This window comes from Trematomus bernacchii, unplaced genomic scaffold, assembly GCF_902827165.1.
Source record: "Trematomus bernacchii unplaced genomic scaffold, fTreBer1.1, whole genome shotgun sequence".
NCBI classification, from domain to species: domain Eukaryota; kingdom Metazoa; phylum Chordata; class Actinopteri; order Perciformes; family Nototheniidae; genus Trematomus; species Trematomus bernacchii.
The window spans coordinates 687467-702108 of NW_022987851.1; the positions used below are offsets into that span (position 1 = coordinate 687467).

At 40.0% G+C, this 14642-nt stretch overlaps 1 protein-coding gene across 5 annotated transcripts in view; it reads right to left on the reverse strand.

The window, feature by feature from the left end:
* Positions 1–14642, reverse strand: part of myo18ab (myosin XVIIIAb) — a 140019-nt gene that overhangs the window by 105641 nt on the left and 19736 nt on the right. The window contains exon 1 of one of the 5 annotated variants that reach the window (XM_034112972.1): positions 1712–1889. The exons of the other annotated variants lie outside the window; for them this stretch is intronic. Within the exon in view, the coding sequence (XP_033968863.1) occupies positions 1712–1735 (24 nt within the window). The 5' untranslated portion in view covers positions 1736–1889. Of the gene's footprint in view, positions 1–1711; positions 1890–14642 lie in introns of those variants that run through there. 5 annotated transcript variants of the gene reach the window in all.

Here is a 14642-nt window from a genome sequence, read left to right on the forward strand (position 1 = left end):
CTCGAGGGCCCACACAAAAAGACCTATTTCCACCAAAGATCACACATTGTTCTACCTGTTAGTGAAGTAATTCCACAGCTTCTGTATCAAAATAGTTCCCACAAGTCACCGAACGAATCAAAAGCTGGTCAAAGTGGAGGAGATCTGTGTGAAGAGCGGAAAGTGAAAGAGCAGAGCCGAGGAGAAGGAGCAGCACTCTGATAGGCCGGCTATTCCTGACAGCGGACTGACAAGAGCTGTGGGGACAGCTGTTGTGATACGAGGGTGTTGAGCAGGGGTAAAAATAGGAGCCTCTGCTCTCCAGCCTGGACAGGTCTGCCATGAACCCCCACAACCTCCACAGACCAATCAACAGCCAAACAGTTGCTGTCATCTCAGCTGCTTCTGTGTGTGCACGTGTGTTTCTGTGTATGTATCCATGTCGAGGAAAACGCAGCTCAGGGTCTGTTAATGTAATTGAGTACACACTGGGTACAATTGCTAATGCTGTAGGTCAGCAACGCTGAAATAAAAGGACTTGAAAGTTGACATCATGGTATGTTCAGGAGATTAGAGGTGTCTAATCTAATCGCTAATCATCTTGTATTGATGTGGAGCTGAAAGTAAACATTACTACTGGCAAAATATCCAAATAACTCATCTGGGGAGGGGTTTCTCAATAAAAAAAATCAAAAGTAGTTCCCATCAAAACGCAAGAGAAATGTGTATGTTGCTAATTAACTACAGATAATTTGTAATCAGTCTATTGGATGTTAACCTTAAAAAAAAAGATGGGACTTCTGGGTATACTTATGTATACAAAAACAAAATAATTAATCAGGGAAGTATTTTTAGAATGCAAAAAATGGTCAAAGGAGTAACAGAATGGTTTATTTTGCTAACTAGCTAAGGCTAATATGTGCACAGTCACAAAACAAATACAACTGCTATGATTTGGTACACTTAGGGAAAATAACCCAAATAATTAACCCAGGGAGTATTATTTGAGTACAAAACATTTCCAAGTAGTTAAAAAACCCCAAAAATGAAAGTTGTATGTTGCTAACTAGCTACAGCTAATATGTGCACAGTCACAGTCTGTTTAAATTGAATAAGCAGGGACAACATAAATCCTACAGGAATGACATTTGTGGGATTATAGTGAGTCAAATTATATCGAGCCAGGCTAACATCAGTATGCTTAAATGCTCACAGTGACAATGCTAAAATACTGATGTTTAGCAGGTAAAAAGTTCACCATATAACCATAATAGTTAAGTGTATAAAAAGCTAACTTTAGCTAGGTAGCACTAACAGAAATGTACGAGGCTGATGAATGTTGGTAGTAGTCTTGTAGTGAGTCGCTAACCAGTCGAACAGAGAGACATTTTAAACTGATGATCACATTAGAGGATTACTGATCATCCCAAGGGTAAAATGAATGTCCGAACCAAATTCATGGCAAGCTATCCAACCCTAATGTGGTGCTGTTTCAAACGTCTTGTTTAAACCAACAGTCCACTAAAAAATATCTGAATCTCTGTCAGTCACATGTTTAACAGCCTAGCTGGATATCTAAAGACAATGACACATGGATGTTGTGGTTCTGTTCAACAGCTGCTGCTCGTCGTTCACATTAACAACACATGAGGAGTTATAAAAACCCTACAGGTTTGCAGCTTCCTGAATATCTGCAGAAACTAGAGTTATGATGCTCCGTCCAATCACGTACCTTAATACTTTGTCCAATCATCATCCCACGTTCAGTACCTGCAGCAAATCCAACTACCCTTATATCTTCTTTACTTTCCTTATATTACCGATCTCTGTCTCTTCTGTTTCTACCATCTGTTTCAGTAGACACACAGGACTGTCACATTCTTCATGTCTACACTCCAATGTGTTGCATTGCCTTCCTGTTTGAAACTGTTCTGTGCAGCAGAGAGGAAGAGGTGTTATCATGTAGAGCTTGCAGTGCAGAGAAAAGCAGAAGCAAAGTGGAACATGTTCCCTCACTGCTGGCAATGAATGAAAAACAGCTGCGACTGAAAATATAACTACTACTGTGGAATGAAAACCTTTCGATGAACATAAAAGCTCTGTTAGCTGGCTTCAGGCTATCAGCTTCATTAGCAGGACTGATCTGTTTAAAGGGTATTTAAAAGAGTGGTGAGTGATAATGTGTTTTTGTAGACCGACCCGGCTCCCTAGACAAAAAGCCAATAGGATTTTGCTATTGGATTTTAGAGTATTGCACGAAATATGATATGTTGCTGTTTATGTTACTTGTTTGGTGATGTCATTTAGTAGTCACATGCCGTTTTAAAGACACAAAGAAGCTTCGGACATTCACGCAGTATTAACAGACATATTTTCATGTTGTAAAACAAATACGTGAAAATCTTATTAACCTACTTGCAGGCATATAACCAAAAACATGCTGAAAGAAAAGTGACTTTGGGACAAAGGAACCAGATGTGGTAAAATGCTAACTAATGTTTGGGACTAATTCCATTACAACTCTATGGCTAAAATGGTTGTTTTACAAGTAAGGCTAGAAGATGCTCATTGCAAGGAGCTGTATCTTTTGTTGTTAACAGTGTGGGCTCATGGGAGTTAAGTTGTATTACAGTAGGGTCATAAACAACTAGTGTGCACTGATACTATCGACCATGACATCCTATTGCAAAGACTAGAGCACTTAGTTGGCATAAAGGTAACTGCTTTAGGCTGGTTTAGGTCCCATCTATTTGAACGCACTCAGTTTGTGTGTGTCAACGATGAATCTTCCATGCAAACCAAAGTTAGCCATGGAGTGCCACAGGGCTCAGTGCTTGGACCTATTTTGTTCACATTATATATGCTTCCGTTAGGCAATATTATAAGGAATCACTCTGTAAATTGTCATCATTATGCGGATGATACTCAACTATATTTATCCATCAAGCCTGATGAAACCAATCATCTAAATACAATTCAAGACTGCCTCAAGGACTTAAAAACGCGGATGACCTTAAACTTTTTTTATGTTAAACACGGCCAAAACTGAAGTTATTGTACTCGGCCCAAAGACTCTACGAAAAAAACGATCTAAAGATATATTAACTATGGATGGCATTAATTTGGCCTCCAGTGAGACTGTAAGGAATCTTGGTGTTATATTTGATCAAGATTTATCCTTTAATGCCCACATAAAATCAATCTCAAGGACCGCCTTTTTTCATCTACGTAACATATCAAATATCAGGCATATCTTGCCTCAAAACGAAGCAGAGAAACTAGTCCATGCATTTGTTACTTCAAGGCTGGATTATTGTAACTCTTTATTATCAGGGTGTACCAAGAAGTCAGTTAAGTCGCTTCAGCGGATTCAAAATGCTGCAGCACGTGTACTAACCAGAGTTCGGAAAAGGGACCACATTACTCCTGTTCTGGCTGCCTTACACTGGCTCCCTATAGAACACAGGATATCATTTTAAATGATTCTTCTCGCCTACAAAGCCCTTAATGGGCAGGCGCCATCTTACCTTAAAGAACTCATTATATCCTACTGTCCTACTAGGGCATTGCGTTCCAAGAATGCAGGGTTGTTGGTTGTTCCTAGAGTCTCTAAAAGTACAATGGGAGCCAGAGCCTTTTCTTATCAAGCTCCACTTTTGTGGAATCAGCTTCCAGTTTGTGTTCGGGCGGCAGACAGCCTATCCGTTTTTAAGAGTGCGCTTAAGACCTTCCTTTTTGATAAAGCTTATAGTTAGGGCTGATTAGATTCAGCCCCTAGTTTTGCTGCTATAGGCTTAGACTGTCGGGGGACACCTTACTTCTTCCTTCTCTCTGTCTGTACCTGTGTACTCTCATGTTCCGAATAACCCTGCTTCCCCCAAATGTCTTTTTGGTGTCTATCTACACTGGGATCCTGAGTCGTGGCTGATCCTGAGTCCTGAGTCCTGATCTGAGTCCTAGATTTCGAGTCGTGGCTGAACCTGTCACTGTGGTCCTGCCTGACTCTCATCATACTACTTCCCTGATGGCTCCCACAGGATTGTTGACATCCTCGTGGATTCATCTTCTTATTATAGACACATGCATTTCCAAACATTTGGTCTACCTATGTTGTAAATGTATTATCTTTTCGATTTACACACGGCATCTATTGCACGTCTGTCCGTCCTGGGAGAGGGATCCCTCCTCTGTTGCTCTCCCTGAGGTTTCTCCCATTTTCCCCTTTAAACTGTGGGGTTTTTCCTTTTTTGGAAGTTTTTCCTTGTACGATGTGAGGGTATAAGGACAGAGGGTGTCGTGTCATACTGATATTCTGTGCAAACTGTGAAGTCCACTGAGACAAATGTAACATTTGTGATATTGGGCTATATAAATAAACATTGATTGATTGATTGATTGATTGATTGACTGATACATTTTGGTGTCAGGACAGATGTCGTCTGCTGTACATGAAACAGCATGCTAAATGATACAAATTAAATGAAGGTTGAGGACAAAGGCAGTGTTTTTGGTTAAATATTGAAAAGTCAACACCAAAGGAAAAATAATGTACTTATAGGATATATTAATACTACAGCTCTGACTTTAGATGTTTTTACTTGCAGTGATTTTTCTCCATCTGTCACTGCTAAAGCAAACTAAATACTTTGGCACACTGACATGAGCCAACTGTATGTAACCACATCAGTAGACATATCCCCAGGTAGCCGATTTGAACCATCACCTCCGCTTTTGTAACACAAGATGGAGCCAGAGTATCAGAAGAAGATCTACATGCTTTAGAAATCCAGCAGCCACACAAAGCCTCCTTTATTTACCAGAGGCTGCCATGATATTGGAGGGAGGGAACAGCACAGCAAGATAGATAAAGTACAAACAAAATGATATGAGTGATAGCTTTAGTCATGCTGAGTGTGTGTGTGTATGTATGCGTGTGTGTGCAGGTCTTTGTGTAGCTATGGAGAAGAGGGTGGGGTAAAAAGGGCGAGTACAGAAATGCAGTGATGTAACACTGTTCAAAAGTCACTATGAGTGTTATGAATGGACAGGAAGTGTGTCATGTGTAGAGCAGCAGCTGAGAGGAACACAACAAGCTGGTATGCAGATCAATGCCAGCTGGGTACGTTTTAAACATATAAAGATGTCAAGTCTGATGATTGGACAGTTTTATAATAGTCAAACAGAGAGTACTTTATACACTTTCAATGCATCGCTTCCCGCACACAGATATATATATATATATATATATATATTTATGTCCACAGCTCATTTTAAAATAGTAAGGACACACAGTCCTCGTCGTCCATTCTGCGGCTTTAGGCTCTAAAGTAACAGTTTCTTCAATGGCATGTGACATTCCGCTAATTCACCCAGGAGAAAGTACTCCAATGTTCTCGAATGGTCTCTGCTCTCAGGAGCTCAGCATATGGTGACAGTGCTAATGCCAAAGTCCTGCGCACACACACACACAGACACACACACACACACACACAAAATACCACAATCCATTCAATCATTTCTCTAGCAGGGTCAGATTTGACAGGATTGGACACGTTGGTGAAGGACACACTGATTCAGATTAAGGTGTGATTCATCATCATTGTCACCAGCAGCCGGTTGCACAAAGACAAATTTATTCAAATTTCAGACAGACGTTTTGGTTAGCTACAGGGTAGGTCACAGTTCAAAACTGGCAACCCCACTCTAAATACTGTTGTGAGTGCAGACACACCCCCAAAGTTTTGTAATAGTTTCAAAAAACACATATTGGTTTTACTTCTATGTTTTGACGCATGATAAACAGACTGATTACACGACTTGGTTGAATACTTGATTCTGAATGGTGAATTTGGACATCCTGCGGCCTGCTCTTTTGCGATATTAGACGGTTGCTAAGGACGCTCTGGGCAAGGGATGATGTGCAGTCATATCAATCCCCAAACAGGGAGAACAACACATTAGATTTCCATTGGATTGATTATGGTAAAACTGTTCCCAGTGAAGAAAAGTAAAAGAGAAAAAAAACAACAGCAGAAGTTAGTGGATAAAAGACAGACTGAGCTAGAGGACAGAGAAATCAGCAGAAGAAGACAGACAGACAATAAGTAAACACTCTGACAGTGTCTAAAGGCTGGTTAATGGAAAAGAAAATGTGAACAAACTTGGACAGTTACGTAAAACCTCTATCAGTTCTTAGGTTGCCGTGGCAGCAGTTCCAGCCCTTGGTAAGCAGCAGAATGGTTATATGTTGTCTTAGCGTAAGCAATAGGATCATTTTTAAACCAATAAAATAATGTTTAAATCAATGTGTTGCGTCAAATGACCCTTCAGGGAGATTCAAAAGTCCTGATCTCCGTGTCTGGGTTCGCTATAATGACCGGCTCGCTGCTTGTAATCCCTAACATCATTAACAAATTAAATAAAACAGATTTTAAACTATAGTGAGGCCTTTATTCCACTTTTGACAGAGCCAGACAAGCAGTTTCATTCTCTCTGCAGCTTTTGTCCTGAATTAGACTAAACATGTCAAGAACTTCCAACCCTCTATACTGAATACTGTCAGATGAAACTGATACAGACTTCACTTATCTGTCTGTGTAAGAGGCCCCAAAATGTTGGACTGTTCCTTTAAAGACCAAATGGACACATATATACATACAATCTTTACGGTGAGTAGTTGCAGTTTGTTGATTACAGTTGAACTAATCACAGTTTAACTAGGCTTTTCACCAGAGGTTTCTATCATCAGGGTGTTATCTAATGTTGTATCTAATGTCTTTAAATATGTTCCATTAAATAGCCAAAGGATGATAATTGTACATTAATACAAGGTATCCAAATGAATGTAATCATAATGTTAGAGTTCCTATAGAATGTGAAACTATTTAGAATAATGAAAAGAAGGACAACAATAGAACAGCCAGATAAAAGCAACATAGCTGAAATAGTTAAGAACACCAGAACAGACTCGTGCAAGATGTTTCATTTTGATGGGTTTATATCGTACTGTACCATGCATTAAACATAGCTCTGCACTCTCTCCATACTTAATGTGGCTATAGCATGTATTTAAGTGGGCATTAAATATATATTGCCAGGTATCAACAAAAAATATGAAAGAAAAACCGGGCCCAAACTCTGGTATTAGATTGGCACAAGTATTACAAAATTCACAAAATTCAATCAAAAGCCTGGACTGGACTTAGAAGTGGCTTGACCTTTTAACCAACATGAAACCATCTTTATTTGTGTGCAGCTCTCTAGTGAACATATATAAAAGAGCATTTCTAATACTGTCCTCACTTAACCCTTGATCTAGTTCCTATAGGAAAAATAAACCACCCAGCTATAACCCTGTTTAGGGTGAAATCAAAGACCATGGCCGTTTCTCAATGTCGAGTATACCTGCTGCAGAGCCACTATTTCAAGTATACTACGTCATCGAGTGGCGCCGAAGGACTGTTTAAATGCATGTTAAATGCCCAGCATTCGGCGCCACTCGATGACGTAGTATACTTGAAATAGTGGCTCTGCAGCAGGTCTACTCGACATTGAGAAACGGCCCCTGTGTACTAGAAAATACAAAGGGGGAGGCAGACTGTGTGTGTATGCGTGTGTGAGTGAGTGTGTGTGTGGTGCAGGATGGCAGATGTAGGTCAGACGGGGTGCATGATGTATCTGTCTGTACATGTGCACATGTGATGCTAATATGAAGATGACTTTATACGAGTATGGTGCAAGAACACACACGACTGCTCCTACGCAACAATCACATAGAGTTGAGATGAATCGCACACAAACGCACACACATAGCTCACAGAGATTGAAACTCAGTATTACTCTTGTCGCCTTGAGATAAAAGCAAAAGATACGAACACCAGGAATAAACTTAACATTTTCATCACTTGCACCGAGAACAATAGAGTGGTGCAAGAATGAGAATGAACCGGTCAATGAGTTAGCATTTGAGCATTTCCGGGTTGTCGTCTCAGATTCAATAATAATAATAATAATAATAGCTTGGATTTATATAGCGCCTTTCAAGGGACCCAAGGTCGCTTTACAAGTAATAGGGCAAAAACAAACATAACAAAACAAAAGTCAGACAGACAAAACAACAGATCGATTAGGGGCTTTTCTTTGTTATGAGTTCTGGTTAGATTCCCGAAATAAGATCTGTGGTAAACACAAACTTGAAAGATGTTCATGTTTTGTTCTACAACAGAAAATATGTTAGTAAATACCCCTCTCACTAAAGCTTTTACTTGTCTTAAAAACGACAGTTACTGCCAAGCGAGTAAATGAGACTACTAAAGATCATCACGCCAAACATGAGAACACAACGGTGACATCAACTCATCGTCTGTGACGTGGTTCCTTTATAGCATTACATTAGCTATTTACTTCTCGAGATTGCATTTACACTTAAACTACGAAAAATGTAGTTTATCCTGCAAAACAAAACGAGTAGGTATCAAACAAGTGTTTTTTTTATTCTGCCATCCATAAGAGAAAAAAAACGATTTTCTTTTGTCAAGGGCACCCTTGCGCTCTAAGTTCCGGATCGGTCTACACAAACATGTCATCATTGCACCATTCTACAGTATATAGGCCAATGTACATGTCAGTCATCTTCTTATTTCCTGTCATGATCAGTTTATCAGCCTCTGGTCATTTCTGTATAATTACTTTAAAAACAGGCCAGGGGGTCCCTGATTACAGAGGATTCTGTCTCCGCAGGATCACAGCATAAATACCAAGGGAGCAGTGTTTCCGCCAGACCAGGGCTGAGAGGGCGTCCACCCCGGGGGGGGGGGGGGGGATGTGTGACATCACGTCTTGTCACGTGACTTGAATTTTGAATTGAGCCGTCCCTTATAGATACTATCTCTTTACGCATTAGTGATGGGAATTCATTTGGCTCGGCTCACTAAGAAGAACCGGCTCTTTGGGCTCACTAAACGGCTCACTAAACGGCTCACTAAACGGCTCTTCATGTTACCACAGTTTACCACAGAGCCTCAGTTTTGCCGCTGCGAGGCTCCGGTGCTCGCAGTTCACGTGCGTGCTCCACTAGCACCCCCCGTCAAGGCTCGCCGGCAGTACACTTTCCGTCACAGGAACACGCTTTGCTGGCGGCGAAAATAATCCCACCAGACTCCTTTGCCCCTCCAACAGAGGGATGTCCTTGTCCTTTTTCCTTTTCGTCATTTCAAGCGATTAAAAACTCTCAATCTTCTCTCGAATTATTTATTTTTTTGGATGCCCTCGCCTCGAGTTCAGGGCGTTCCGAGCTGAATAAGGGCGTCAAATGACGGCAAGACGCCCCCCTGGCGGAAACGCTGCAAGGGAGGAATGTTGTGTCATGATTCTAATGTTTGACATTTCCATGCCTTACCCACAACACTGGAATCTGTCCAAGCATGTCGGTCGAGGATGGGTGTGCTGACTCTGTGGAATGCCACAACTCACTTCAACATCAAACTCTGAGCTAAATCAAAGTAGACACTAACCCTGTCAAATATAGTTCAGCATATTAGTGGTCTATTACCAGGGCTCCACGCCTCTATGATCAGTTCTGTACCTGTCAGAACAAGTATGGTCAGTGATGGTGACTGAAGATATGAATAACTCTCAAAATCACAACCCTATATGGTTTGTGAGAGGTTTTGGGGATAGATATATATACCAACATTTTCTTGTAAAACACTAGTAAGAGTATCACATCCATTATGTCTCAAAACAATTACTAAAATAAAAAAATCTGAGAGGTTCAGAGGGGTGAATCACTCATTGGTGGTACAAACAATTGAAACCTTTGACATGGTGTAGTAAGGACTCTATATACAGATACAAAAAGAAGTTTTAGACAAGAAGCTAGTTCTGCTAACTTCAGCAAACAAAATCCACAGGGGGCCAGTTACACAGAGCCAAAGAGCTACACAAAGTTGAACAACATGAAAAAGGGCAAGAAAAGGTGTACCAAAGACACACACAATAGCAGGCAATCCGTGAGGCTGGATGAAGGCCTTGTTGAGGACCACCCGATAAGGACGTTGAACAAGAAACACTCTAATCTCATGACATGATAAACAGACTTAACAGCTTCACAGTCATGTCTATTTTCCTCTTTGGCATGTTAATTCTGTCTGGCTGCAGTAATCTCTGTGGAATGCGTGAGCAGGACAAAACATGGACGATGCTTTTTACACAGCTCTTACAATCCAGCTCCTCTCCCCCTCACGTGCTAGGTCAAAGGACAAGCGCTTCAAAAAACAAATAGAGGTAGTGATATTTGGATGCAAGCCATGGACTAAAAGCCTCAGTGACATAAGAGGGGCTGAAAGCATGTGCAGTATTGACTGCAAAGATGATTGGCGACAATGCATGTCAGGAGCCATCAGGCCGCAGCTTCTGTACACATTGAGTTTCATAATGGATCCTCGAGAATTGTCCTGGTGTTGCTTTCAAACTCCTCTTCACGTATCCTAGTGGTTTCTTCCACACAACCATAACTAACTTCGCCTTAATGAGAGCGATAAGTGTTACAGTGCTTTTCTGATGTTAGCCCAATTGGAATGGTCAGTCCATGCTGTGAGTCAAAGAGTACCCGAGTGCCCGCAAGGGGTCCATCGCCAAAAAACTAATGGGATATTTTTCATTGGATATTGCAGAAAAACTTTGGCAAAGATCTTTGGAAAACACACGTTAATGATACTTACACTTTTTATAGATTTATGGTTGAAGTTAGGGCTGTGCAATTAATCGTATTTTAATCGCAATTACGATTTTGGCCTGCCACAATTACGAAAACAACATAATCGAAAAAAACAATTATTTAGCTTTGCTAGGTTGTGACTGTGCAACATATTTGATCTCATTTATTTTGGTCTCATTTATTTGTATTTATCATATTTATATATGTTTAGTAGCTTGGGGAAGTGTGCTCCAAAATATTTGTTGATCTTGTTTATTGGTATTTATTATTTTGATATTATTTATTTAAATGTATCATTTATTTTTGTATTGGTTTTTCAGTTGAATTATACGTTCAGGGAAATCAACAGTTAAAAAGATACTGTTCAAATTATTATCTGTATTTGTTTTAAAGTTCAATAAATGGATGTTTTCAAAGTCAATGAATAATCGTATTTAATAATCGTGATATCAATTATTGACCCAAATAATCGTGATTATGATTTTTGCCATAATCGCACAGCCCTAGTTGAAGTGTAAAATACAATTGGCAGAAAGAGAAGCTAACCTTTCGGCTGTAGACGACCGCCGCATGGCTACACATCACCATCACTAAGCTAAAGTCAGACTGTTGTTTTGCGTGGTGACGTTTAGAAGTCTCATTTAGCCTCTTGTTATGTGTTTTTATGACACATGGAAGCTTCAGACATTCACTCGTTAGGTATTTAGTGATGTATTTTATTTGTGTTTGAAAATCATTTAAGCTTGTGTTAAATACAGATCTTATTTCTGGCTTTAAGTTGAAATTCATTTGACTTTGAGACAAGAGAACCGAAAATGCTTACTCATTTCCGGCTGTTAGGACTTATTCCTGCACCACCCTATTGTAAATCATCCGTGAAGGAACAGCGATGTGATTAGAGTATTTTTGGCTGGATCTCGTCATTGCTGTCCCTAGAGTCCCAAAAACTGTCATCAAGAAGAATCACACAACACATTTCAAAAGGAAAACATACTCTATTTGTAACACCATACGCAGCTAACAGATTAAACATTTTAAAGATAAGATACTGGGGCGTGTGTTGGACCATTAACATTGTTGCATTTAGGGGCATTCTACTATAGGAATAAACAAGTCCACAGATGCAAATCAAAGGTGACGAGTGATTCGGGTTTGGTGAATTGCCTTGAGAGCACAGCAGAAACAGCAATCTGTCTCCATACTCTTACAATAAGTCAATAACTACAATGCCATATGAGAGCTTACAGCCATGAACACAGCCACACCGCAGTGACAGGATAAAATGAACAATGAGCATGGCACATACACTGACACTGGTTGACGGTAGCCCTAGGGCTTAGGTCAGCTGAGGAGTAGTAGATAAAACACCCGCCTATTCACTGCCCTGTTTGCCCAGTCGGAAACTGGACAGCAGTGGACATGTGCTGGAGTGTGGCCTTTAAGCTAAGGGTCTATACAGTATGTGCTGAGGGAGTGATTGCGTAAGAAACATTAACATGCATGTATGAAGTTGTATTGGATATCAACAAAAGAACCCATATGTGCTGTAAACAAAGCAGTTCATTGGCTTCAGCAGCCTGCAGGCCTGGCTAAATTCTTCACCCACCAGCAGCCTACTGTTAGTCTGTGATTGGTCTGAAATATCACATGATTTGCTTTGTTGCCTTACGGGAAAGTATTTCCTTTTCTGGACTATTTCCTTGACTTGCAAGCGTGTTAGATATGTGATACTTTAAAGTGTATACACTAGGGCTGTACCCGAATATCCGAATATTCGTTCGTTGGAGTACTATTCGGGTTTCAATTTCGTTATTCGGATATTCGTTTTTTTTGGTTTTCTTCGTTTTTTATTGAATTTATTGAAATCTCCAATATCAACGTAAGAGCTTGTGCCTCTTCGGGGGTGCTAACACTTAACCATACACTTTATCGTTTACTTTCTCCGTCTTTATATGTAGATATGACTTTTCTCCTTTAATCTCCGTCACGTTGTTTCCATAGCAACAACAACTTCCTGTCAACAGCGCTACCTCTCCTTCAAAATAAAAGCATGTCCATAAAAAATAGGAAGCCAAGCCAAATTACACTTAACTTAAGACATATACAACTGCAACTAAAGTAACAAACACAATGCAATATCCTTTTCAATTTCAAAGAACACAAATTGGGTTATATACATTAACAAATAACTATAAAACAACAATACTGTAAAATAACAAAATGAATGCCGTGAATAAACCGAAATACACGTGTTGCAGCGGTTCGCTGCCGATTACTATATATTTTATATTAAACATTAGGTATCATGGAAACATTGTCTATCAAGTTAAGGAACACTTTACCGATGTATCCAGTCCCAGCACTGCCTTACCCAATGTTGATGAATTTAACTCTACAAAGCTTATAAGGGAAGGTGATAACGCCCCCTATGTGCTACGCATTCACTTTAGCAATTTGAGTTGCTAGGGTGCTAGTCAGGTCGGGTCAAACCATTTTAATAGTCAGATTCTGGTCAAACCCTAAAAAGGGGTACTTGTGTCAGAATAGCCTGTAAACATCACACAAACCTTTTTAAACATTGCAATACAACTACCATAAAGTAGGTATTTGCCACACTCATAAACAAATGAAACCATATCTCGTTATATGCGACAATATATAATATTGAGTCCGGTTCTAAAAGTCAATAGTTCACAGAGCTTTAAGCTAAGTTCAGATCAACAAAAATACATCTTAAAGTCAAACTCCCCCCTTGAACAAACGAACATCATATCCAGATATTTTTCTGAATGACTTTTCCCAAAGATGTGCAAAATCTGAAAGTGTCTGGGGTGGCGCATGATACCCCTTAGCAATACTAAAACTATTTGTATCTTGTTCTGTAAGATGTCAGACAACCGTATAGATTAAAGTCACATGTTTTTGGATAATAAAATCCTGCTCGTTTCCCGCCACAGCCGAGGGTAGAACCTTGTCTCCAGTTGACTCAGCAGACACAAACACATGTATCTGTATCCTGGGTAATCTGTCATGCCAGTTGTTGAACAAGATACAAGTCATTACACTGCTTATTAGAGTGTCTCTGAGCAGCAGACTGTGAGCTGATAAGATGAACGGAGTCAGTGTGTCGGTGCCTGCTGTATCCTAGTATTTGTAATATTTGCGGGCTACGGACAGGCCTGTAATTATCCCAGGGAAAAGAGGAACTCCCTGTCTACCAAAGGCGTTCCATAAACTTAGCAAAGGCGTTTGGTGTCATAACAGATGGCATTGATCTCAGCACTGATAGAGTTTCCGACTTGTTATTATTATTTGCGATCTGAAGTCTTTATTGTAAATCTATCGATGTTATGTCACTCAGAGTTAAATAGACCCTTTTCATGAAGTGGTACTACTGGTCCATCTTTATTTATTTATTTTATGCGCTTTTATCTTTTATTCAACATTACTCTTTAATTTCTTATGTTTCTATGAATGTATTGGGGGTTTTTTATTTCTAAAATGGAGCAACTGTCTGGAAACCCAATTTCCCCCAGAATAAATAAATACATTTTCCATTCAGAAGAAAAAGACTGGAAGGTCCCATATTGCACGAAGAGACATTTGCATGTATGCTTTCATTGTATTGGAGCATATGTCGGTCTTATACAAATACATTGAAAGCACATGTGCACTGACCAACTTTTTCACGCATACACATCTCGTACAAAAATCACGTTCTTAGTATGATCCGTTTTAATTGAAAGTTTGCCCCAAATCAAACTGCTAACAGGTGAAGCAGAGCACAAAGCAGCGTTGTGTTACCATGGAAACAGCCAGGTGCTTTGACAGTACAGCTGAGTCACTGTGCTCAGCGTGGAGAGAAAGGAGAATGCTGACAGAGCCGTTTACAGTGAGCCGCAGTCAGCACTGTGCTACTGCACCACCAGACTGGTTATCACCTTCT